The sequence below is a fragment of the Chaetodon trifascialis genome, chromosome 11 (genome assembly GCF_039877785.1).
Source record: "Chaetodon trifascialis isolate fChaTrf1 chromosome 11, fChaTrf1.hap1, whole genome shotgun sequence".
In the NCBI taxonomy this organism is placed as follows: domain Eukaryota; kingdom Metazoa; phylum Chordata; class Actinopteri; order Chaetodontiformes; family Chaetodontidae; genus Chaetodon; species Chaetodon trifascialis.
In genome coordinates, this window is record NC_092066.1 from 9,465,868 (window position 1) to 9,491,634 (window position 25,767).

The window sequence follows — 25,767 nt, forward strand, 5'->3', positions numbered from 1 at the left end:
GAATATTTATGTAAATCTCTCTATTTAAATCTTCATACTTTCATGAACAACAGTTTGTCTGACACTGGAAAAGAAACTAAAACTCTTTTATAGAGATATTTTGTGCCTTTTAACCATCTGCTTTCATACTTCAGTGAAACACAGAAGTGCAGCGTTTAGACATTTTCCATCACTGCATTCATCAAACCGTTTAAGGCCGAAGGAATACTTCACTCACAGAGTATTTCTCATCTGAGATAACACGAGGGTTAACGATTTAAGGTGAAACTGTAATATTTGACAGAAAAAATGCTCTTTTCCTGTTAAAATTCATAAGCAATGAAAGGCACCCTTGCTCCATTCATTACCCTTATTTTGCTGCTACAGCCTCCTTTAGCAAACCTTTGATTGATATTACTGACTTTACAACCTTTATGTCAGTCTACTTGTGCTGCTGTTACACTACATTTTACCATACCTCATAAAAAAATAAAAGCTATAGTTGTATCATTCCAACAGCAATCCAAAAGCTGAAGGCTAAACATGGGATTTTATTCCCTTCTACTGTACAGCTGAGGCGAACATGTTTAGCATTTATTACATCAATGCACATTTATTAGTGTATTCAAGCACACACAGAACATTGCCATTCATTATGAGTTATGTTTCCAAATACAAATCAATGTAAGTCTGCTTACACCAACTCCTGAGGGAAATATTTGTCTCTTTGGCAAATACAGGCTCCAGCAGGCTCTTTAGCTGCTCCACCACGTTCACCAGCTAGTGGCTTGTCACTGTTAGGTGCTGGGCAGGTATCATCCGGTGGGGTTATTGGAAGGATTGTAGGTTTGTTTTAATTATTGTTATTTGATGAGGTTGAAAGATGAAGCTGTGAGACCAAAACTATTTACACTTTGAAGCGCATAGAGTTGAGGCAAACTGCAGTTTAGTGATAAATACATATATATATCATATAGTCATCTAAACTACTGATTAGTGCAGCTTTAAAGCAACTGACTGGAAAAAATAAATAAAATAAAATAAATAATAGAGATTGAACGTACTATTATCCTGAAACGCCACTCGTGACCTCAGCGGCTGCTGTTCAGTGAAAATTAAACACTGGCAGTCGCTGGTAATTAAAGCAGTCTACAGATCAAAATAGATAAATATAAACAGGCTTTTATTGGTTGTACAAGATGAATACAGCAGTCAAAAATTATTTGCTAAACCAATTTAAGGAGTAACTCATTAGGTGTCACTAAACTCATAATTAGCTTAGTGATGTAGACAATTTCCTCTCCTGCATTAAAGGGTGAGGTTGCTCCTTGGACGTCTCTCACACACACACACACACACACACACACACACACACACACACACACACACACACACACCTGTGAGATGGCCAGCTGTCTGCACGCTGCTGAAACTGTCACCTCTAATAATGATGTTGTTCAGGTTGATTTCAGGATTAAAAAAAAAAAGGCTGTACGTGTAGATATCACAACTGCCTTTAATCTGTCATCTATTTTATTGCCTAGTATGCAGCTTCCGAGCAAACCGGGATGATGGATGGTACTGCAGATTATGTGTGTGTGTGTGAGCATGTGTGTGAGGTACAGAGATTGAAAGACTATGTATAAAGTGTGTTAAAGTGAAGCATGTAGTTTGAAGGTGTTTTCTGCTCTCTTCCTCTCTACTCCACAGTGGCTGTCAGCTTTAATTATCTTTGACAATGAGCCTCCTGAATCCTAATTATAGTGAGCCTTGTCTTTCCTGAAGCTCCTCACCATTCACTCCAGCAGCATGACGCGCTCACACGTTCCAGTCCTCTTCACCCTAAATTAATTGGGTTTTTTTCCCCTCTTCTCCTGACATCTTTTGGGAATCAAAGGTCGTCATTAGTTCGGGTGAGGATGTAGGGCGACAGAGAGACAGTCATGCATCAGACAGCAGGGCTGTCATGTGGCTCTCCTGTCCTGACCGGTCTTTATTCACTGTCTCATATGAGGAGATTCATATGACTGACATGAACAGCTTATTGAGACTCCGTAGCATTTGTCAATTGACAGCTATGTTGTGGTCATTATTCTCTGTGTGGACAGTGACGACAATGAGAGTCTTTTAGTTGGTCCAACTTTTAAATCTGGCTGGCATTTAGCTTGGAAATGAAAGGTGATTCCATGGAAAATGTCACAAGACTCACACCAAAGGTATTCGATATCTTAACTCTTAATTAATGCTTTACACTTGAACTGCTCAACTAGAGTTTATCATTAAAATGGAGAACTAGAACTAATTTAACACAGAAGCTGTCAACACATCTTCCTCTGATTTACCTGTCATGGGGTGAAACTAAAAAAGTTGTGTGTTATAAATTTATGGGTTAAACACAGTGAGCAGTAATTGTGTGAAACGGCTGCTTTCTGCAGTGGTCAGCCTCAAAAACAATTAACGACCACACAAATGCTGCAGGATTACAAAAATACTGAAATCATGAGTCCAGCTTCCCCAAATGCACCTTAGAAATTTCCCTTTTGGCCATCTGGGGGCAGCACAACAAGCTAAACGCAATCTTGACATATTACGTTGTAAAACTGCAACCCTGTATCCTAAAAATAATGTTTACTTAATTGTTTTTGTGATTATGTGGTGGTGAGAACGTAATCGCTGCCTGGATTACGTTCAGAGACGATGCTTCTTTGAGTGAGTGAAACACTGTAAGACTGTGACAGCAAAATCCCAACTCCTTATACTTGTGCAATGAAAGCACTTTGGCTAAGACAGATTTTGGTTAAATGTTTCAAGTCACTCTTCGTGTTTCCTGTATTGAAACAGACCATGAGCTTCCCTAAAATTAGCACGTGTTGTCAGTGCCTAATCATAATCATAAAAAAACTGAATAATGCTGTAGTTTCCACAAGGAGATTGCCTGGAGAAAGGCGATATGTTGTTATCACAGACCTGTCAGGTACATTAATGAACAACCTTTCCTCATTAGGTTAATGCAAAACACATGTTGGCATTATGTCTCAAAACATATTTACTTTTGTTAATTAGTTGTATATAAATGTGTTTTCTAGGAGTCCATTGTTGTGTTTCCTTTCAACTCTGTTTTGGTCTCCACCATTTTCTGAGGGAACTATCTGTCTCTTTAGCAGCTTAAGGCTTATTTTCTATTTGATGCTGCACAGGAAGTGTACATTTGTATTTTCTATATTTTTTTCTTTAGGGCAGTAAAACCAAAACAAGTAAATAGAGGCTAAAACGCTGTGTGGAGCTGACGGGAGCTGCAGAGGTTGATGTGGCTCCATCACTACGAGTGACATCTCTGACCCGTGTAAAAATATTGATTAAAGCAGCCTTAATGATGATCTAAGATCTGCTGCCTTCATTCTGTCAGGAACATGTGGATGGAGAAGATTTGTTCAATCAGCCTCATAGCTGGTGGTTATTTTTACTTTAGAACACGTATCTGGTTAAATATGGGGGTCGAGGATTGAAGCTGGAATAAATCTTGCCACGATTGAAATTTTTGGAGCGTGTATTTTTTTCTTTGAATCAGTTTGAGGCTTTATTGTGTCAGGAGGACTCATGCAGCTTTGTGTCAGGTAAAATATGTCTGTGATTTACAAAATTTCTCAAGGCCCTCGCACTTGTTGTTCATGTAGCAACAAGGAAGTCTGGAAAAAACGCATAAATTCTAAATTATCCAGGTCTGTTTCTTCCGTCCTGCATGTTATCATTACGCTGCAACTTAATTGTGCTGTAGATGGAACTGATGCATTTTGGGAAGTGTCAGAGGATGCATCAGCATCCAATCAACAGCTGCATTGTTTTCCTGAAGGTGACATATGGTTACCACTTGAGCTTGAGCTATACTCATTATGCTGAGCACAATGATTTGCTTTTAGTTGTTGTGTAATTGCAGATCTGAGGAAAGAAAGAGACGTCTGCTTCCTCTGTCATGCGATTGGTTGTTTCTGAATGCAAGTCTGATTTGTGTCCATGTAACATTAAATTTTTCCTTATCACATCACCTACATGTTTGTCTCTCTTTTCTGTTTGAATCGCTCACATAAACTCAAAAACAACAACAACGGCTTTGGGTTAGGAGGACGTGGACGCACCGACCTGCAGAATATTAGTGGTAGTTTCACATTTTGGGAAATACACTCGCTTTTCGTAGCTTTCATGACAGAAAAAGATTGATACCACTCTTATATCTGCCCATTATATGTATATCCATAAAAACTCTCATATGTCATTATCTGTCCATAGGGCTATATTGCGAAGAAACGTTAGCTTAACTTAGCTTAGCTTAGTTTAGCAGAGAGTCTGAAAACCAGAGAAACAGCTGAGCAAGCTAACCAAGGGTAATAAAATCCACCTACCAGCACCGCTAAAGCTCACTATTTACATTATATGCATCAAAATTCATTAAAGAAAACTTTGATCAGGACAACCAGCACAGACTTCAAGATATAATCCGAGAAAATAGTTCCAGTCCCACAAATCGTCTGGTACGTGACCTTTTTATACGAATTAAACAAGATCAAACGTGCTAATTAGTGAGCGTTAGAGCTGCTTGCATGCAGATTTTGTTGTCTTTTTGACTGAGCCAGAGTGACTGTTTCCCCTTGTTTCCAGTCATTGTGCTAAGCTAAGATACACTAAATACCTTAGCTTAGCACAAGTAGCCTTAGTAGTCTTTAATGGATATACATGAGAGCGCATACAAATGGATGCATTTTGATGGCCTGTTTTTGTGATGGCTGTACATTGAGTGTGAAAGTACTCTTGACCTTGGAAACAGTCATTTCACCAAAACAAACAAATCAACTCTTTCACACAGACCTTTTTTTTTTTTTTTGTCAAATCTGACATCAATTATATAGAATATACTATGTTCTATAAAATGCATCATTCAATGTTTTCGCTTACTCAAGAAAATCTCAAAACTAACAAAATAAATCACTTGAATGTGATGGCAGGGCCTCATCATTTGTTGTCAGTATTCAGTGGTGAGTTCACTGTCTGGTATTTTCTTGAACACTATGGGCATTATAGCGCATACAAGATAGATAGATAGATAGATAGATAGATAGATAGATAGATAGATAGATAGATAGATAGATAGATAGATAGATAGATAGATAGATAGATAGATAGATAGATAGATAGATGGTTTATTTGTCCTTACGGAAATTCATTTTGTGTAATGCAGCCATCAGGATACAGAAAAAAAGACACAACACATATACACACTACATATAACAGGACAGTGTACACAATACATATTACAGTGCTCACAGTACCCAGAGAGATTAAGCGGGGTTTTATTTGATATTTGCAGCCGTTTTCCTTCTAAAACGTAAGTTAAGGTGACCATTGGTTCATTTTCTTGTTTAACCTCTGCAACATGTGAACAGGTCATTCACATGACGCACACAAGTCAGTAAATGGAGAAGGGCAGGGAAAGAGAAAACAGCGAGAGGGAGGGAGTGATGATACAGAGATTGGGTGATAAATCTTGTTCTGATCAGGTTTCTCTGGTGCCCTCACACCTCAGTCTCTTTCTTGAGGTAATTAATCAATCCCAGACTGGAGGCATTGATCGGCCTCTTGCGGCCCTCGGTATGTTTACACTCCTCGATTGTATTTGCCACTAAGCCTCTCGCTGCCGCTCAATCTCATCGGCAGAAAATGTGACACTCCACCCTCTGATGCCATCAGCGAAACGGTGCATCGATTGACATCTCCATGAAAATCAATCTACTTATTCTTTTTTTGTTGCATGGGGGATTTGGCTTTGTTATAATCCTTTGTTGTAATCCTGTATTCCAGGTTGCAATGTGTAAAGTTTTATTGGGAGCAATCAAAACACTTCTGGGACACAAGGACGAGCATTTCCTCGAAGACAGTTACACAAACTGCCAAACAAATAGTTTCATTTATGTGTTTTTAACAAATATAAAGCCATAAAAGACCATTTTAACCAGTGACATTGACCCTTTAAATAGGCATGTTTTGCTTTGTCTGCCTGTCCTTCGGTTGCTTCCTGAATCAGCAGTGGAAGAAGCCTGTTTCCAAAAAAGTAGGGACGTTGTGTAAAACGTAAATACAAACAAAATGAGATGATTTGCAAAACGCTGAAACCCCATATTTAATTAAAAATAGCACAAAGGCAACACATCAAATGTTGAAACTTGAACTTGAACTTGAAATTTCTTCTTTTTTTAAAAATGATATCCTCATGTAGAATTTGAAGCCAGCAACATGTTTTCAAAAAAGTTGGGACAATGGCAACCAATGCTGGAAAAATGCTAAAAGAAAACAGCTGCTGGAACATCTCAGTTAATTATGTGAACTGGCAACAGGTGAGTAACATGACTGGGTATAAAAAGCCTCCCAGAGACCCTGAGTCTTTCTGAAGTAAAGATGGGGAGGGGGTTCAGTCTGTGATGCACTGGCACCGGCAAATAGTGCAAAAAAAAAAAAGCAAAGGGTTTGGTGACCTCATTGTCTACAGTATATAATGTCATTAAACAATTCAGAGAATCTGACAATATCTCTGTATACAAAGGACAGGGCTCAAAACCAAGCCAAGTAGACGACGTCTCTTTCAGGGAAGGTCTTGCTGATTTCAGCAAGACGATGCCAAACTGCATTCTGCACATGTTCTAACAGCATGACTCCGTAGTCGAGGAGTCTGTGCGCTAAACTGGCCTGCCTGCATTCCCAACTTGTCACGCTTTGAAAATGTTTGGTGCATTATGAAATGTGAAATGGGACAAAGGAGACCCTGAACTGCTGAGCAGCTGAAATTGTACATCAAGCATGAATGGGAAATCACTCCACTTTCTAAATGACAGCAGTTTGTCCTGTACAGCGAGTACAGTGCGTTGTGTCCATTGTCCCAACTTTGTTGAAATGTGCTGCTGCCATTAAATCCAGAATGAGGACATACTTTTCTGAAACAATGACATTTCTCAGCTTCTACATTTGATCCTAAAGTAAGTTCATTTCTGATTGAAGTTGCTGGTTTATGAAGCCATGCAAACATGCCCTGTTCACCCTCTGACATTGCACTAGACTGGTCTTCTCTTTGCCACTTCTTATATTTCTTCTATTAGCATGACTTTCTATACTGTTACTGAACCTCTCACAGGATGCAACCCATGATTCAACATCTTATTCACAGTCTGCATGTGAGCGATGACGTGTTTGGCTCTGAGCCCCTGCCGGAGAACAAGAGGAGGCCGCAGAGGAAAACATGATATTTTAATTGAATTAGTAACATGAATTAGTGCTGTGGTTGTACGTGCTGATATGTAAACTGTAGCAGTCAGCGGTGTTGTTCCACCCAGTGAGCATGTACATATTAAAGGACGGCAAACAGAAATCAGAAAGAATTGAATTAGTTTTTTAACTGTAGTACATGACAAGCTTAAATCACAGGGTTTAAATTGCAATGGATGCATCTCTTGATGAAGCTGAGTGGTTTCTGTGTGAGGTCACACACCAAAGTTGTGCGCAAAAGCCTAATTGATAGCAATGTGACTTGTTTTACCTGTATTTTAACATGGTATATTCACAAATAGAAGCAAAATGGAAAACTTAGACGCTCTGGTGACATTACTGGAAAACCAACAATATAACTGATGACTGAGATGGATTTTATCTGCTCCGTTCTGTCTATAATTGAAGCCCTAAAACCTAATTTTCTCAAAACAGTTGGAGAAAAAAACTGTCTTTGCTGTGAGATTTTTTGAACCTAATTCAAACAGAAGTTACCTTGTGGCAATAATTTCCAAAAATGAGTGTGAAACATCTTGAAACATGAAAGAAGTGGGAAAGCTGCTTTGTTCGATTTGGAACAGGTGATACATGATTCTGCAAAGTACCTGAAACAAGGTGATTTGCATGAAATGTTCTTGCTGCATTGCCAGTTTTTTCACTTGTTTTAAGAAAAATAGAAGTTGGTGGCTCAGTAAAAGGATATTTTGCAGTGTGTGCTGTAAGAGCGGGTCGGAGCATAACTGTTAATGCATCTTATGTCTTGAAAAACAAGATTTGCGCCTGTCTAAAGAAAGGACAAATGAAATGAAAACAGGGGATGATTGCACTAGTTTATGGCCTGTTTTTATGAAGTTCATAAACTTCCCTGTAGGAGGCGCTAGAACATCCACAGCCAAAAGTCTTTCCACTCTGCATCTCTGTATTATTCTCAAGTGTAATCTATGAATTCTCATCCAGGAGCTCTTTGATTTTTTTCTTCACAAAGCTGTGGATAATCTCCGGGTTTTATCTGAATCTTCTGATCTGAATCCTTCCCTCACGTGGAAAGCATTAACTGTACGTGTATTTTGAGCGCGTACTCGGTGCTTTTAGTCCTTCACAAATCAGAATTAGGTGAACAGTCCGGACAAGAGCAGAGTACAGTGAGAACAATCCCTCCCACACTGTTAGAAGAATGAAAAGAACAGCAGCATCTGACACAAGGACACGCACGCAAATCAAAATGAAGGCTTTTAAAGTACTTGTTCGCCTGTCAGCTGGAAGCAAATAATGAAAGTCAAACAAAACAATCAACAATCACACCTTGATTTTCACTTGAATGAAAAGCCCTGTTCTCCGGTATGAAACTGAACTCCCACCCTGGATGATTGTGATTGCTTCTCCATCTTAAATACAGTACAGGACCAGCTTTGAGTGGGTGGTGTGGTAACGCATTCTGTTATCCCCCTCCGCCCCCCCCGCTGAGCTGCACTGTTGAGCCCAGCCTTCTCTGCGGAAAAGAAAAACAAACAGTCAAATTCAGAAAAAGCCAGAAGGTGTGAAAAGTACTGAGGGACGTGCATCTTATCGCCGCCTGGCACACATGGTGTTTCATCAGTTGATAAACACTTGGGGGTCAACAGTCACATAATATTTCTGTTTATACTCCTGGCTGGTAATGAGAGGTCCATTCAGTTTCCTTCCCATTCACCACATAGACTCTTTGACAAACCTGTCTCAGCTTTGATTGCCATAACCGCAATTGAACCCTGCTTAGCCACTCCGGTCAGGCTATATAAATGGCATACATATTTCATGCAGCATCACAGTTATCTGACAAAGGGATTTTTTATTTTTTTTTGCAGTGAATTGAAATCGCGCCTCATATTTCATTAGACACTCGGAAAGCCTCCGGTTTGTGGTCAGATGGGCCGTATGTTTTATTCATGTCCTCCGAACATCTGCTTGTCCGGATGTCAAAAATCATCAGGCTCCCGCAGGACTCCTGCCCGACTGGTTGTAAATGAACTCCAGAGTCGAGGCTCAAAACAACCTGTCAGGGCTCTCCAGCACCAGAAGAACCCTTCAATACATCAGCGGAGGTGAGCTGAGTAACTAAGATCTTGTGCTGGAAATAAGTGATGAACGTCAACGCTGGACACACGCGAGGTTTTTCAGAACAGGAATAAATAAATGTGCGCTCTGATTCAGTTGGTTGGTGATGCTGTGAGAAGCTTTCTAATACGAGTTGCGTCCTCTTCCCACAGCTTTCGGTGGATTTTGACACTGCTGTTCGCTCTGGCTCCTGGTCGACAAGTCTCCCTGAGTCACTGGAGGCTCGTGCCAACTGGAGGGAAAGAGCCTGACCACTAACAAGCGCTCACTGACTCATGGCCGCCACAGTATGTCCCACTGTGTTCCTGTGTGTGAGTGAGAGTGTGCATGTGTGTCTTTATATACTACTCTATTATATACTATTCTATTTCTCACTTTGCACCCATCCCACAGAAAACGTGTGGTCTTTTAGAAATGATAATGCAGTTTAGCTCACATGCAGCGCCCTCCAAAACTCACCTGTGACAACGGTGCATGAATAAAATAAAACAAAATGAAACTGGGGAATACAAAGAGGAAAATTAAATACATTAACTCTTTCTTCAGCGAAAAGTGGATGAGGAGTTTCACTCTGAAATTTAGTGTGTCCATAGAGAATGGGAACATGACGTCATCAACAGCGGCCATTTTTGGAGGTAACAACCGTCACCTGTACGCCGTCACCACTAGATCAGCTGAGTTGTATATAAATTCATGTCCCATTCAGTTGTCAGATTAATCATGCACAGTTAGCTGACATTTTGTTAGCATTCAGTTAGCATAACATTAGCTAATCCTATCATGAACTACCATCAGTTTTATAACATATTGCTCTTTTGTCCCTGTAGAGAGCTCAGTGCTCAAATGCTTAGCATGCTAACCAACATCCATGATGCTAACATGCTCACAATGGCTATGCTAACATGATGATGTTTACCATGTTCAGCATCTCAGTTTAGCAGGTTAGCATGTTAGCATTTTGCTAATTATCTGATGGGGATGTCATTGGTGGCGGCACGGTGCGCGTGCACTACCTGCATGCGCACTACCCGCGCACTACCTTCACAGCTAGAAGGTTGCCGGTTCGATCCCCAGGTCGGGCAGGAAGTTTGAAGTTTGCATGTTCTTCCAGTGCATGCGTGGGTTCTCCCGGGTACTCTGGCTTCCTCCCACAGACCAAAAACATGCTCATTAGGTTCATTGGTGACTCTAAAATTGTGTGTGTGAGCGTGAATGGTTGTCTGTCTGTCTGCCTGTCTGTATATGTTGGCCTGCGATCGACTGGCGACCGGTTCAGGGTGTACCCCGCCTCTCGCCCGTTGACAGCTGGGATAGGCTCCAGTCCCCCTGCAACCCCAAAAAGGGATAGTTGGGTGTAGACGATGGATGGATGCCATTGGTGTTGCAGGCAGTGTTGGGAGCTTTACAAAGTAATGTGTTCCTGTAATTCCATTACTTTTGATGGTAACAAGGAATGTAACAAATTACTTCTTCAAGTTAATTAATGCATTTACAGTACTGAAAATGAAATGTGCCCCCTGGTGGTCGGAAGTATTAGTAGCTCCTATCACTGCAGTGATACAGTATTGGGTACAATGAAAGGTCAAATTTGATCTTTGTCCCACATTGTGCTACAGCAATAATATAGTTACATGTGCATTAATAAGAGAAATTAAGAGAAACTACCTGATTGCAGGTATTGTTATGAACTAAAGTATTGGACAAATGATAAGTTTGACCTAATGAGATAAAATGTTAAAAAGTAAACAAAGTTATTACATTTATCCCAAGGGGGACATGAATGTGTGAACTAATCTCAGGTTGATCCACCCAGAAGTTGCCGAGAGATTTCACTTGAAACCACAAATCAGACTAGAGGAAAAGTCAAAGGATCACAACAGACAGACAGGAGGATACCATTCAATTCAATTCAATTCACCTCCATTCTAAGAGGCTTTAATGACATGGGAAACAGATGTTAAGATTACCAAAGCAAGTGTGGAATGAAAAACAACAGGGGAAAAAAAGACTGAGGATCATAAATGTCCTGAAAATGAAATTTCATGGCAATTCACCCAGTTGTTGAAATATTGCTGTTGGCCTCCAGTGACACATTTTCACTTCAAAACTATTGGCTGCTTGTGGGCAGAGAAAAAAGCTGACAAATATCAACATATTATCACCTGATTAGGTGGATTTGGCTCACGTGTTGTGTACGTATGCATTTCATCCAGAAGACACAGAAAAGCATCAGCACTCGTTTGGAGCCATGCTTCTGTCAACCTGCTGAATTTAAGCCTTATTTCAGCTCTGCTCCAGTTTCCACCATCTCCTGAGGGAAATATCAGACTTTGCTGGTCGCTAACTTTGTCTGCTGGTAACTTTGGTGGTGGTCAGGTAGCATACAGTGGCTTTTTAAAGCATTTCCACTGAAAACAGCTGCCTGTCTGGACACGACACTAATGAGAGTGGTAAGGCTGAACCGATACAGTAAAAAGTTGTGGTCCGTGAAGCGAGAACGGGGAGCTGGAAGATGCTAAAACGCTTCACAGAGTTGAGGGAACTGCAGAGCTGGTGATGATACCTTACTGGGTTCATCACTACAAACAACTTTCATATAACATTTATACTATAAAATCACTGATTATAGCAGCTTTAATGGTCATGTCTTAAGGTTATATGACATTGTTCAACCCATCTATTCTCCATCAATGACAAACGGTGGATGGGAACAAGGTCTTGACCTTAGGGTCATTATCTATGATAGCTCATTCAAAGTGGCTCAATGTCTCTTATGTTAGAGGGGGAAAATGGGCCAAAGTGTATCCCAGTTCTGACGAGTAGTCACCATCAGCAATGGGCCACATCTTCTGGCCATGCGTCACTTTAAATAACTTCTGGATCTCAATATTGAAAATGTTCTCATGTCCAAAAAATAAAGAAATAAACCCCATCCAAATCCATTCATGGTAATATTTGGTGACCCTCCAACAGAACATAGCACAACTGAGTTGATGAGTTGAATCTGATGACATTTACATCATTGTTAGCTAAGAAGGCTGCTTGTCCTTCATCTTTTATACAATACATCAAGGAGGCCATGATGTGTCCTCAAACTGAGAAACTGTAATTTACTTTAAATATGTCCCTTGAAAATGAATCATCGACTATGTGGAGAAGCTCTTCTAACCAGCAATAACCATGTTCTTCTTCAGCCAAATCTTCACGTCGTTCTGTCATAAGTGCCAACAACACGTGTTTTGTTCTTTCTTTTTTTTTGTTTGTGCATTGTGTGTGGCACTTTTTGCAATCATGATTCCACTTGAGTTTTAAGTCAAACCCAAACTCTTCTTTTTACCTAGAAACTTGTGTTTTCTTTCTTCAGGAAAACTTGAATCTTTGAGCTTTAGAAACAAAATTCTGCATTTCAAATGAGCACAATTTATTTATTTTTTCAGATTTTGTTGTTTCCAAAAGTCAAATACTCAAGTTTTTCCAAAGAAGTTAGAAGTTGTGCACGGTTACTTTTGCACATAAAGATTTAAAGGACTATTTTATCTCCAAATACAACAGCGGGTGAAATTCTTCCCTAAAAGTAGAAGTTTTCTCAACTTTACAGTGCAGCTGCTGCATTTGGGACAGAATCTCATTGGGGCTGCAATCAAAGTCTCCCACCTCCCAAACAAACAAGGCTATCCGTGTTTTCCCTTCCCGTTCATCCATCTCTCCACCTGGCAGTGAGGTGCCATCGACAGAGTGACAGCCTCTGCATTCAGGAGCACATCATCATCCTGCCCTCCTCACCAAGAATTAGCCCTTCATCACTCAAACCTCACGAAAGTTTTATCCAGACAGGACATTTTGTTTTAAATCTGGGAAATCAATATTGAATCTTTCTATGGCTAATTGAAAATTCAGTTGTAAATTTTAAACTCTTCACTTATTTAGGCGACTCTCACGATATTAAAACCAACTATTTAGAATTTTTGACTTAGAGCTACTGTTGGTGAATTCAATCTGTAATTAATTAAGTGATCTCACCCCATTTTCCTTCAAAATGTTGCAGCATTCAGTTATTTTATTAGAATATTTATGTGGAGTCATCCTTCACTGCCAGCACCTATGACTCTCTCCTTCCTTTCTTTCAGTGGCTAAATGGATTTTCTCCAAATGATAAATTGGATACGGGGAGCCGCTGAGGTGTGACCAGGTGCCAAAGGAGTATAGCTTTTTGTTTTTAATGGGCCTAATTATGCTTAAGACCTTTAGAGCTGTTTGGATAAGTTGAAATAACGTGTTGTGGAGTGTAACGTTACAGTCACCAAAACAAAAAGTAATGCATCCTCAAAGAATAAAACAGTCACGTTTCAGGGCTCCGAAGTTGCATCAGTGTTTGTATGTTTTTCACTTTCTCTCTTTTGATTGAAGAAATGCATGAATTCTATCCCATCCATCACCTCCACCCCTCCCCTCACTCTCCAAACACAGAAGCGGATAACGGCTCATTTCGAGCCCATTCTCTCCTGTGGCACCGTGGTGGGCAGAAACTTGTGCTGCTGACTTTATGCTACTCGACGCAGGTTGTCCAGTTATTGCTCTCTGAAAGTCTTTTGCTGTTGTTTTTCTTGCAGTGAGGAGGTGGAGATGAATCAGTTGAAAGGATACTGCAGTGCGTAAAAGTTGTGGATGGTTACTTTTGCGCATAAAGATTTAAAGGACTATTTTACCTCCAAAAGTTGCAGCATAATACAAGAGCGGGTGAAATTCTTCCCTCTGCAAAAATATCGCCCACAAGCAGGCTGGAAGACCATCCGCTCCGGAGAACACAGCGAATCCGCAGAGCGCAGATGATCGCAACTGGTGTTTGTGGCGTCGCGCTGGTGCTGGTGCTGGTGGTTCTGATCCCGGTCATGGTGAACACCGCCGGGACACCCGCCCGCTATGAGATGCTCGGATCCTGTCAAATGGTGTGCGACTCCCACGGGACCGCGGCCACGGCCACGGCGAAGGCGACCAACCCGATCAAAGACAACCGCCTGGTTCAGTCGCTTCCGACGTTCATCCAAGGTCCACAAGGAGAGCCGGGGCGCGTCGGGAGGATGGGTCCGAGGGGTCCTGGTGGCGAGCCCGGACCACCTGGACCTGCTGGTCCGCCCGGAGAGAGAGGGTCGCCGGGCCCTCCTGGTCCACCGGGAGCACCCGGAGCAAATGGGCCCAACGGTGCAATCAGCGCTGCCACTTACAACACAGTCCCAAAGATTGCGTTTTATGCAGGACTGAAGAAGCAGCATGAGGGATATGAAGTGCTGAAATTCGACGACGTAGTCACAAATCTTGGCAACCACTATGATCCATCTACAGGGAAATTCACCTGCTCAATACCGGGGATTTACTTCTTTGTTTACCATGTGCTGATGCGAGGCGGAGATGGAACCAGCATGTGGGCTGATCTCTGTAAAAACAACCAGGTAGGACGCTTCATGATAGAATTATGTAACATTTTTTTGTTGTTTGAGTTTTATTCTCTGTCATTGTTTACAATACACCGTGAAAGGACGTCATCTGATGCACAAATTGTTACTTCTTGCATTTTTACGCACAGGTTTTACGCACAGTTGCACCTAGAAAAGATACTCCAAAAATGCATTTCCTGGATACTTAAAATAATGTCAGAAAACGTCAGATGTGTCGTCAGTGATGGAGCTGTCCGCGGTCCTGATTTCAAAATAAAGACACGTTTCATCATCACAGATGTCAAATTTGTCTTCCAGGTGCGAGCCAGTGCCATCGCCCAAGACGCCGACCAGAACTACGACTACGCCAGCAACAGCGTTGTCCTACACCTCGAGCCCGGGGACGAGATTTACATCAAACTGGACGGCGGAAAGGCGCACGGGGGCAACAACAACAAGTACAGCACCTTCTCCGGCTTCATGTTGTACGCTGATTGAAACACGGAAACGTCCTGCTGAGGGGGGAAAAGATCTGCTCTGCATATAGCTTGCTTCACTGCTCATGCTCGAGTCAAAGTCAGTTGGATTATTAGAGACAGAGATCACCATTTTCCATCTTGCAAAAGAGTCCAGAAAGGTGTGGAGGACGTCATGCGAAAAAATGAACTGCACTTTGCATTGAAGAGCTTACAGTGTAATTACAGAATAACATTAATAATGAATTTTAAAGTGTACAGCACTGAATTGTACCCTTGTCACATTGATTAGTGTCGCTATTGCACCCTGAATGAACTGTTCAGCTTGACAAATTAAGTTTGCTGATATGTCAAACATACTGTAGCTGCTGTGGTTAACACATACTGAGTGAGTGTAGACTGAAGAGTTCAATGTATTGACCTTTAGCACTCCATTATAGATGCTAAAAGTATACTCACATAATCACCACTCTGTTCAAGGTGTTGGTAGTCCATGTGTGTGCTTTATTTTTCAAAAAAACGTGTCATTTTTGAGTGAACATGTAAAAGCCGTAGTGATGCATGATTATAAAAAATGTGAAATTTCAACACTTTAACGAGAAGCTAAATGTGTAATGTTCATATTGCAGCACCGTCACTGAAATGATCACTGTAACTCATTTTTCTTGTCTCAATGTGACAGCTGGTTGGGGCAACAGGGTGGTCTGGTGGTTAGTCACCATCACAAAACTGGACAGTCGCACTGACACAAATATTTCCTCGAGCTGCGCGGCGACGCGCAGCGATCTGCCGGCTGACTGTTAAGCCCCTCCAGATAAGACTGTCAGCGAATGTGCAAAATACAGTGTACAAATTAAATCCTCTGGCTCACTTCCTAATCCTCTCAGAAGATGAATCAAAGTTATATAGCTGTTCACGCTGCACAGTCAGCTGTGGCGATCATGCCATTGATCATGTGGTGAAGTCACCCTGCGAGGCCACCTGTTCCCAGATGAGAGGAGAGCGTGTCCTTCATCGGGGCCTGCCAGCCAGTCAGCCTCCCACCGACACCCAGACACCCACTGAGGGGCAACAGGACAACTCATCTAACACAGCCGCATTGTGTCGAGAGCAGAGCAGCATACTGATTACTAACGCGTTCATTATTCTTATCCCATGTTTGCAGAAATGTCACTTAGAGATACAAAAGAAGCGTGACACTGAAAAAAATCGATTAGCACGTTAGTGAGCACCGCTGTCGACCTGAAGAGGAAGGAACGTATTTCTCTTAGAGTTGCATTTCTGCAGATAGGAAAAAGCTATTTTGTGACCAAAACATGGCCCCTTATGAGAGGCACTGTGATCACATTAGTGAATAATCACAACTTTCAATTAACAAAGCGCCTCTATTAAAAAAACTCTTTCAGCTGGAGGTAATTGTTTTAGTCTCAATTCTGAAAAAAGCATTCATTGGTTTTAGCGTCTGTATTACTGCAAAGATCTCAAAGTATTCATTGTGGCGTGTTCACCAACCATCTGAAGATAATCGCTACATCGGCTTTATTTGAAGGTGAGCCAGCGTTTGGGGTTGTCAATGAGGATCTTGTCCACCTGGTGCTGCGAGATGCCCCTTATCAGCATCTTGGGCACAATGTTCTTCAGGATGTGAGAGTAGCCGTGGCCGCCGTACTTGGTGAGACGGTTCTTGGTGTGGATGTCGTGTGCGACCACTATCTTGTCCTCGTAGCCCTCCTTCACGAGGAACGCCAGGCTGAGAGCGAACAGAGAAACGGGAAAAACGGTGAACTGTCGTCTAACGAACGGCTGTTAACACTGCGAGCAGCATCACTCATTCATCACTCCTCCTGCTGACGCTCACTCCTCCCTCGGCTGTAGATGGAGATCAGTGTCTCGCAGCTTCTGTGAAAAAAAAACTGGAGGACACGCTCTTCTCTCCACGGGGAGTAAAAACACAAAAGCGGCACTTTTTGCTCTAAATGACATACTCCTGACACTTGAATATGAATGCATATATATTCAGAGACTCTGTCAAGCCACAGCAAAGATGAATCTGATCTCAAATTTGAACACTGAGGCCACACTAAAAATGACACTTCTGTTCACTCCTGACGCGTCTAAATCACCCTGACCGGCTGTACTCACGTCCTCACTCTCTGGCTGTCGCTGGGCATGTCCACCTCCAGGTTGTACGGGTAGTTCAGCATCTCTGTTCCAAACAGGTCATACTCCAGGTAACTGCCCAGCTTGGCAAACTCGAGCAGTTCACCCTCATCAAATATAGTCCTGCAGGAGGAGAAATGAAGGTGAAACATGCTGCGTTTTAAGAGAATCATCCAATCGCATGGCAGCGACTGACGGGGTCAACCGATGTGTTTTTATTCAGGGCCGATACGGATTATTAGCAACGACGGAGGCAGAAAACGGGTGTTTGGAACAGAAAAAGTTGGCGTCAAAATTCAAAACGCAAACTCCAACATAAAACTTTGCTTAAATGCCTTTTCAACATTCTTAAAAAAAAGTGAAAGAAGCTCCCAGCAAAAAAAAATACCTGAAATTAGCTCAAGTGAATAAAGTAAAAATAAATAAAACTAGTGAAATTTAGATCTTCTCATAAAGTCTCCTCAGCAGTCCCAGCTCAGCAGCATTCAGCGCTTCCTCTTCTCATAAAAGGCCGTTTTCAGTGGTCTAACTGGCAAACTGGGCGTGTTTCTCATCATGGGAACAGATCAGAAGATTGGGATGTTTATTGCATCTTCGGCAGTATCTGCCGCTTTACAGCAGGCTCAGACAGGAGGCAGAAGCGCCACAAAGCGATGCCCGCTTCTTGTCAGCGGCCATGTTAACCCGTTGGGCGGTTCAGACAGGACGACTCGTGATCGGAGCGAAACAATATAAATGATAAATCGTGTGTGATATAAATGATCTGATTGTGATAAGTGGTGAGACGTGCTTCCAGTGTTTGCCATCCTGCCCCGCTCCCTGCTGTTCTGGAGTTTCAACAACCCTGATTTTTTCTGCCACATGACAAAATTTCAATATCTGTCCATCCTCTCTGTTAGAAAGAGTATCACTGACGTCTGCCATTCTGTTCTTAAATGACTTATTCCACATATTGGCCGGCTGTCTAAGCAGACTGACACAGAGAAATGTGTTTCTGGTGTGAACTGACATAGCGGCGCTTCCGCCTCCTCTCTGAATGTATCATGAAAGCTTCTAATTTGCCCCAGTGGCCACTCGCGATATTGCAACTGAAAATCCCCTGCAGCCCACAAAGCATTTTCCCTGCAGACCACCAATAATGATTTACGTTTAACTAACTAACGATTAACAGTGTAATGATGGAACTGAATGGTTTCCATCTACAATGCAGGAAACAGCCTAATATTTACTCTTAGTGTGGATTTGACAACTTTAGACAAGTATTTTAGTACCATTAATGTATTTTACCACAATAAATGTGAAACTTTACTACGCTCACGGGTCTTATGATGCCAAACAGGAAGAGGAAGGTTGTTCTTCTGAAATAATTGTCAGGGATGTGGGACAGGAAGTTGTAAGGTTTATAGGAAAGGTCACCTAATAAATAAAAAGTTACTAAAAACAGAAAAAAATCTGAAATCCCTCAACTGACTGTTCCCAGGGTCTTCTCACCTGTCCAGGTGCGACATGACAGTTTTGCTGATGTCACCACCCGCCTCCTGCAGAATGCGGACGACCTCAGCGGGAGCGGCGGGGTTCCTCCCGGGATGGATGATGACGGGGCAGCCGAGCTGGGCCTGAGCGTGAGCCGTGGCCTTCAGCACCTTTGTCTCGCTCTCCGTGATGGGCCAACCGGTGCCGATCTCCCCGATCACGCCACAGCGGATGTCCGTACCGTCGGCGCCATGAAGCACCTCGCTGATGATGATGTCCGTGAGCTGGCGGGCGAGAGACGAGGAGTTAGGACTCTTTGTGAGCGCATGTTAAGTTTGAGTGATGTTATCTAAACATCCATGAAGATGGTCTCTGTGCGTCACTAAAGGACCACAAAGAGCAGCCAGAAACCCGTCAAATCAATTGAAGGGCAGCAGAAATGCTTGTAAACACAGTTAGCTGAGAAAATGGGAGGTAATACAAAAGATAACCATGACCAATTGATGCAGGAAGTTCTTTCTGTCTTATGAATGAGTCACAAAGCACCAGCGGCAGATTCCAGATACACACACGCTGGTTAATTTTCCACCACTTGGTTCAAGCAGGTTAACCCTCTCTGACCTTCTCCACACTCTTTTTCTTGGTGGCCTCGGTGTGGGTGCAGTCCACGTAGTACCCTGCTCCTGCCACGATGTGGACCCCAGTGTCCTTGGCCAGCTGCTTGAGGGTGCGCAGGTCCCGGTCGATGCCCGTGGTGGTGTTCTCCACGATGGTTCCCCCGCCGGCCTTCCTGTAGGCCAGCAGCTCGTCCCGCACGGCGGTGGTCTCCTGCAGCAGCAGCAGGTTCTCGTGGGAGCTGTAGGGGTTCTGTCTCAGCCAGTGCATGTGCTGCATCTGGAATGGGTTCTCCGCCACCGCCTCGTCGCCAGGAGGCGGGGGGAAGTAGCAGCACTCAAAGCTCATGGTCAGGTGCTCGTGGGTCATGGTCCGGCCCAGCTGGTCCGGATCCAGCAGACCCAGGACGGTCTGGACCTTCCCACTCAGCTTTGACATGATTGGTGTTCAGGTTTTCCAGCAACCTGAAAGGACACATATTATTCATGTGTTTATAAATGACACAGATACCAGGTCTGGGTAACATACTGTATGTTAGGGATCAGACAGGAGGGTGTCCGCTCGAAGAGGCTCTCGTGACATATTGACCAGCCTGACTTCACAGCTACACAGAAGAGCGACCTTTGGACTGCACAGACGTAGCCCACTTTAAAACTATTCGGGTCTGTCTCGGAGTTGAACTTATATCCTCTCGTCCTCGTTACTTGCTCGGTTTGAAAAGCATGTCCACAACAGGACAGTCGTTAACTTACGAACAACAGTAGCGGAGCGACTCTGCAGGACCGTGCAGACTGACCACAGGGCTACAGCAGAGGGGCGGAAACTTTAACTTGGTCTACTGCAATCCTGAAATGTGTATAAAGTGCTGAAAGACACTTTGCTGACCTTGTTTCTGTTTATTAGGCTCCACTTCAACCACCATCCGAGCCGAGCTCCGCTGGCTGCTCGGTTAAGTCAGCGTTAAGCAGCGACGCGTGAAACATCGCGAGAGATCACGGGACTACCGTTCCGCTAACAGGAAGACGACAAATAAATGAAATAAATACATATAAAAATAACGGGTACCTTTTTCTAAAAAAGCCTCTGACTAAAACGGCTATTAGTTTTGACTTTTATTTGTCATTAGTGCAAATTAGTTACTTACTAGTTACTAATACTGTATAGTTCGTTTTAAGCCATTAATAAGAACAGATACAAGATTGAAAATCTCTCCCTTAATTATCAGTTCATCGAACAAGTCATTCATAAAGAGCAATCATGAGTTTCTGACAGTTAAATAAGCTAACAGTAAAAGTTAGTATGTTATCCATACTATAAACATTGCAGTCGTTAATAAAGGTTTCTTATAATAATCCATGCACTTACTAACTAAACATATAAGCAATTAATACACACATTTTGGTCTCATATGCCTTTTGGCAGTTTTGAGAGGGTGAAAGGTCAAAAGCTGGCAGTGGATGAACATCAGTCATACTCTGGTAACCCCATAACCCATCAATGACTTATAATTAGGCTATACAACATTAGTAAATGATTAAATAACTATCTATAAAGCAGTTACTTATAACCAATAAACCCCTTATGAAGGGTGAATAATTAGAAACCATATTTCAGGCCTGTAGGCACAAATCAAGTCTTACTACACTAATTCAGTTACGAGTAAGTAGGTAACATATATCTGTTTTCGATGCAAATCTGATGGGATGATATCACTGTTTTGGAGAACGTGTGAAGATGATGAGTTTGAGAGACAGACTGTGACTCTCTCTGTCTCTGTCCTCCTCACTCAGCAGATGGTCTCCACAGCAGCATTTGTCACAGTCACCATCGTGCTGACCGTCCCCACAAATGGCCAAGAAAATGACCATCCACATACTGTGGAGCCTATGCAACCTACTTGTGACCGCTCTGTGGATCAGACCAGCAGCCGTCAGTTTTCATGTTCGAGGCGGGATAGATCGTCTCTGGCTTTATTGACAGAGGAGTGGAAGGGGAGGCCAGGGCCTCGTGCAGTGACAGTTTTAATTTGTGTCTTGTGTCATAATGCAACTCCAGGCATTAAGACTGAAGCAGACTAGTCTTTTGAAGTCGTGACTCCTAAACTGCAAACACCATCAGTCAGAACCATCACTTTAGACTTGTTTTTGTTTGTTTTTATTTTCTTTTACGAATCTCTGTTTCATTTATAACGCTTACATTGTGTCTGTAGTTATCTGTCTTTTTTGTCCTTTATTGTAAAGCACTTTGTGATATTTGCTCTCTAAATAAACTTACTTACTAACCCTTCACATTTATTGTACTGTGTATCACTTAAAAGAAATCAGGTAAATGCACAATATGTAAACTAAATAAAAAGTGAGGCTAAAACGTGACATGGCAGAGGGTCCCTCAAGATCACATTAAATAACAGACACAGCACAAATCTTTGAAACAAAACTGGGAAACTCAAAGTAAAGCACCACTAATATAGAAAAAGCTGATAATAAGCTGACAGACAAAACCAACACAGTCAGCCATTGTGACATTAAATGAAAGAAAAGGGAGGCAAAATGACACCAAGCTCTTATGGTAAGTGAGTTTTTGGAGCACTGTTACTCATAAGCCCTGAGCGCCGTCCCACTGCAGGGTTCCTCATTAGTGACAAGAGAAGATTGTCACTCCCATTCATCTGTATGGCTGACATGTTTCAGACGGACATGACCACAGGGAGATACTCAAGGAGAGGAATGACTAAAACCACCTCCCCCATGTGGACAGACCTCTTGAAACACTGCTCAGATATTAAGAAGAATTCGATTTCAATGCATCGTCTGTGTACTATGAAACTTTGTTATTATTTATCGCCTGGTTTGTTTCTCAGGCCTGATGTAAGAGCCATCAGATTAGATTTGGAAATGTGTTAAAAGCATGGCCTACATGCCCTAAAATCAGCACTGAGCTGACTATAAATGTTTTCTTTGCTCTTCTTCTCTTTTATGTATTTTAACATTCTTCTGCAGCATACATCTTCATGAAAGCAGCTCAATTTTACAGCCCGGTCCGGCTAAAAAGGCCTGTCAGGATTTCAAGGCTCGGCTGAGTGTTGTGGTCTGGTGCCCTCTGCAGACGGACGGGAGGCATATATTTTGCAGTTTCATACAGCAGTGAAACATCAGATTTTTCAAATGGACTTAAAAGCAGAAATATGCACACAGAACTACTCTTGCCTGAGGGGCGCTTTCAGTTTAAATAACATGAATGAGAATAAAAGCCAGTGGTTGACTGCTGTGTTCTGTTTGTTGTTTCTGCTCTTTTATCTAATTGTCATGCGGCTTAGGCCGTCCAGAGCCTCAAGCATTTTGTGAATCAATAGGCCTGTTTGTTTCAAGAAATAACAGTGAGATAATGAATTATGAGAACAATGAAACCACGATGAATTGCAAACCTTGCCCTTAATAACATATCATGTAAGCGGAGGCACATGTTTCCATGGATGATAGACAGGAAAATGTGATTAACGTTACAACCCAATTCCAGATTTATACAGTAAGAGTGTGGGAGCATTTAAAGCAACTCTATTGTAACTTCCTCCTCTGATTTCACTCCCTGTGGAAAAGAAATATCGCCGTTAACAGCAAAAAAATAACCACAGAACTTCAGTTGAATCAGCTGAAAGACTGTATCTACAAAGAAGATTCAATTAAACAGTCTCAGTGAAAAACCAGCTGTGCTTTGCTGGTAAAGCTGATGAAAAACAAGCTTCGGTTTTGACTTAAAGTGAAATTCGGACAAATACACACATGCACTTAATTTCCAAAAGTATGTGGACACCTGAACGTCACACTCATACAGACGGGTGGAGAAACATAACAAAAGCCGACGCTTCCACGTAGGTACAATTTCACAATTACATCAAATCAAGCTCTGCGGTGTGTTTAAATGCAGAGCAGGCCCAGTTCTGGAAAGAGGAAAGGAACTGAGTGGCTTTGAGAGAGTGTCCATTGTTGGGACACAGATGTCAGCAGCTTCAGTCACAAAGACTGCTCAGGAACAGTGACCAAAGTGACATTAGTCACATTTGATGACCACTCGGACATTATCAGACCATGTCAGCAAGAACAGTGAGTCAACAATCACATGGAGAGGGATATCATAGTAGGGTTGTAGTGCATAAAATAAACATTGGCTGTAGGGGTTTGCTCCTATTCAGCCTTACTGAGGTTAGGTTAGGTTAGGCAACAAGACCCTGCTCGCAGTCTGTGTTCCACTTCATCCCAAAAGCATTAGATATGGTTCAGGTCAGAGCTCTGTGAAGGCCAGGCCATCGTCTTCACCACCAAACCTTTTCTGGACGTCTCCACAGACCTCACTGTGAGTGCAGGCCAGCAGTATTTTAGTGGTGAAACAGATAAGGTTCCTCCCCAAACTGTTCCCACAAAGTTGGATGGACACAAAATGACTGTATGTGATATTAACCAGGTTTCCCATAATTGGACCTAAGAGGCTCAGCTCAAACCTTGAAAACCAGACCTAGACCAAAAGCATGTGGAGGAGCCTTGATTGCAAATTGTTGTTGTATTTGATTCAGAGCAACATTATATGTACATGACATCTGAGGCTATACTTTTTTTTTTTTTTTTTTAAAGTAAAGGGAATTAAAAGCTCTGCAGAGTAAAATTATGCCAAGGAGATGAATGTTTTGACATTATTTGATTTGAGAGTAATGAGTCCAATAATGTCCATAGCTGCTGCATACTGAACTGGTTGGAGGAACAGCATACATACATACATACATACATACATACATACATACATACATACACACGCACGCACGCACGCACACACGCACACACGCACACACACACACACACACACACACACACATACATACATAGACACACACACACACACACACACACACACACACACACACACACACACACACACACACACACACACATACATACACATTATTATTGAGATTATTAAGAAGCATGATAGTCATATTTCTGGAAAATTTATTTCCAACAATATTGACCATTGATTTAGTCCAAATTAACTGGTTCCAGCCTCTCAAATATTAATAACTGCAGGTTATTCTTCTTCCATGGTAGTAAATGGATTAGCTTTGGGTTGTGAGCTGTTTTATCAGTTAAAACAAAAGCAATTTGAACACATCATCTCCTCCTTCATCATCTTCTAGCTCTTTTCTGACATTTCGTAGACCAAATGACCAATTGATGAATGGAGGAAATAATCACCAGATTAATCGATAATGGAAACAGTTGTTAGGTGCTGCTCCAAAACAGAGAAACTTAAAATGTCTAATTTTATTTGGATCAGAATAAAGCAGTTTTGAAGCAGTAGTAGTGTGCTTAAAAAAAAAAGTCTAAACAAAGGGTTCAATTAAGTCCAATTGGAGGATAATCAAGCAAATTAATATCAGAATAAAAAAATCATGTTTGTAAATGTTTCTGAAAGTACAATATAGGTTTTATTTTGAAATCATACCGTTGAATTCAGACCAGCTGGTGCAAAGGATGCAGTCCATGTGAAGTGTCATGCAAATCACTTTTCCACGGGTCCACATGACAAGCCAGTGGTCTTCAAGCTGCTCCTTTTCATGCCGTGCTCTATATAAACCTGATCCTCACGAACATCTGCACATTCCAGTGAGGGCTCTGGAGGAAGAACCAAACTTCATCATGGCAGGAAAGACTTTGGCTGTGGCCTGCGCTCTCCTATTGGGAATGTGCATCATCACGAGCGGCGCACCGATTGACACAACGCATGGCTATTGCAAGATTGTCTGGTAAGACTTTGTCGATTTCCATATGCCAATGAAGTGTTAATGAGGAGGAGATGTAAGCTATAATGAAAAAAAATGCCTAAAAAGGTATATGCAAATACAAATAGATAGATAATAAATGATATATTTTACTCTCTCTGTTTCCAGGTTGCTTGGACTGCCATGTGATCAAGTTAACAATGTCATCGTGACTCAGATTAAAGCCATGGCCTCGTACAAGGTGAGAAACTCGAAGAGAAATTCATTTTCATGTGCGATTATTTTGGTGATGAATTCTGATCTTCTTGTGGTTGTAATCCAGCTCGGCCCAGTTACTCCAGTCCTCATTCAGGCCAACCACAGTTCATCAAGTGACCAGATCGAGAGTGTTAACTTCACCATGGTGCCCACATCGATGGGCCAGGGCTGCCATGTAGGGGTGAGTCACACACTTACATCCAATATA

The 25,767-nt window shown here is 42.0% G+C and overlaps 2 protein-coding genes across 2 annotated transcripts; one reads left to right on the forward strand and one right to left on the reverse strand.

The window, feature by feature from the left end:
• The first annotated feature begins 13,872 nt into the window (after window positions 1–13,872).
• c1ql3b (complement component 1, q subcomponent-like 3b) lies at window positions 13,873–16,162 on the forward strand. The gene is made up of 2 exons (XM_070974939.1): window positions 13,873–14,825; window positions 15,129–16,162. The coding sequence occupies exons 1-2, from the start codon at window positions 14,205–14,207 to the stop codon at window positions 15,306–15,308; spliced, it is 801 nt and encodes a 266-aa protein (XP_070831040.1). The 5' UTR covers window positions 13,873–14,204; the 3' UTR covers window positions 15,309–16,162.
• Window positions 16,130–20,496, reverse strand: pter (phosphotriesterase related). The gene is made up of 5 exons (XM_070974938.1): window positions 20,420–20,496; window positions 19,541–19,998; window positions 18,938–19,203; window positions 17,429–17,569; window positions 16,130–17,036 (listed from the first exon to the last, which is right to left on the reverse strand). Exons 2-5 carry the CDS (start codon window positions 19,970–19,972, stop codon window positions 16,826–16,828), a joined length of 1,050 nt encoding a protein of 349 aa, XP_070831039.1. The 5' UTR covers window positions 19,973–19,998; window positions 20,420–20,496; the 3' UTR covers window positions 16,130–16,825.
• Between the last annotated feature and the right edge of the window lie 5,271 nt (window positions 20,497–25,767).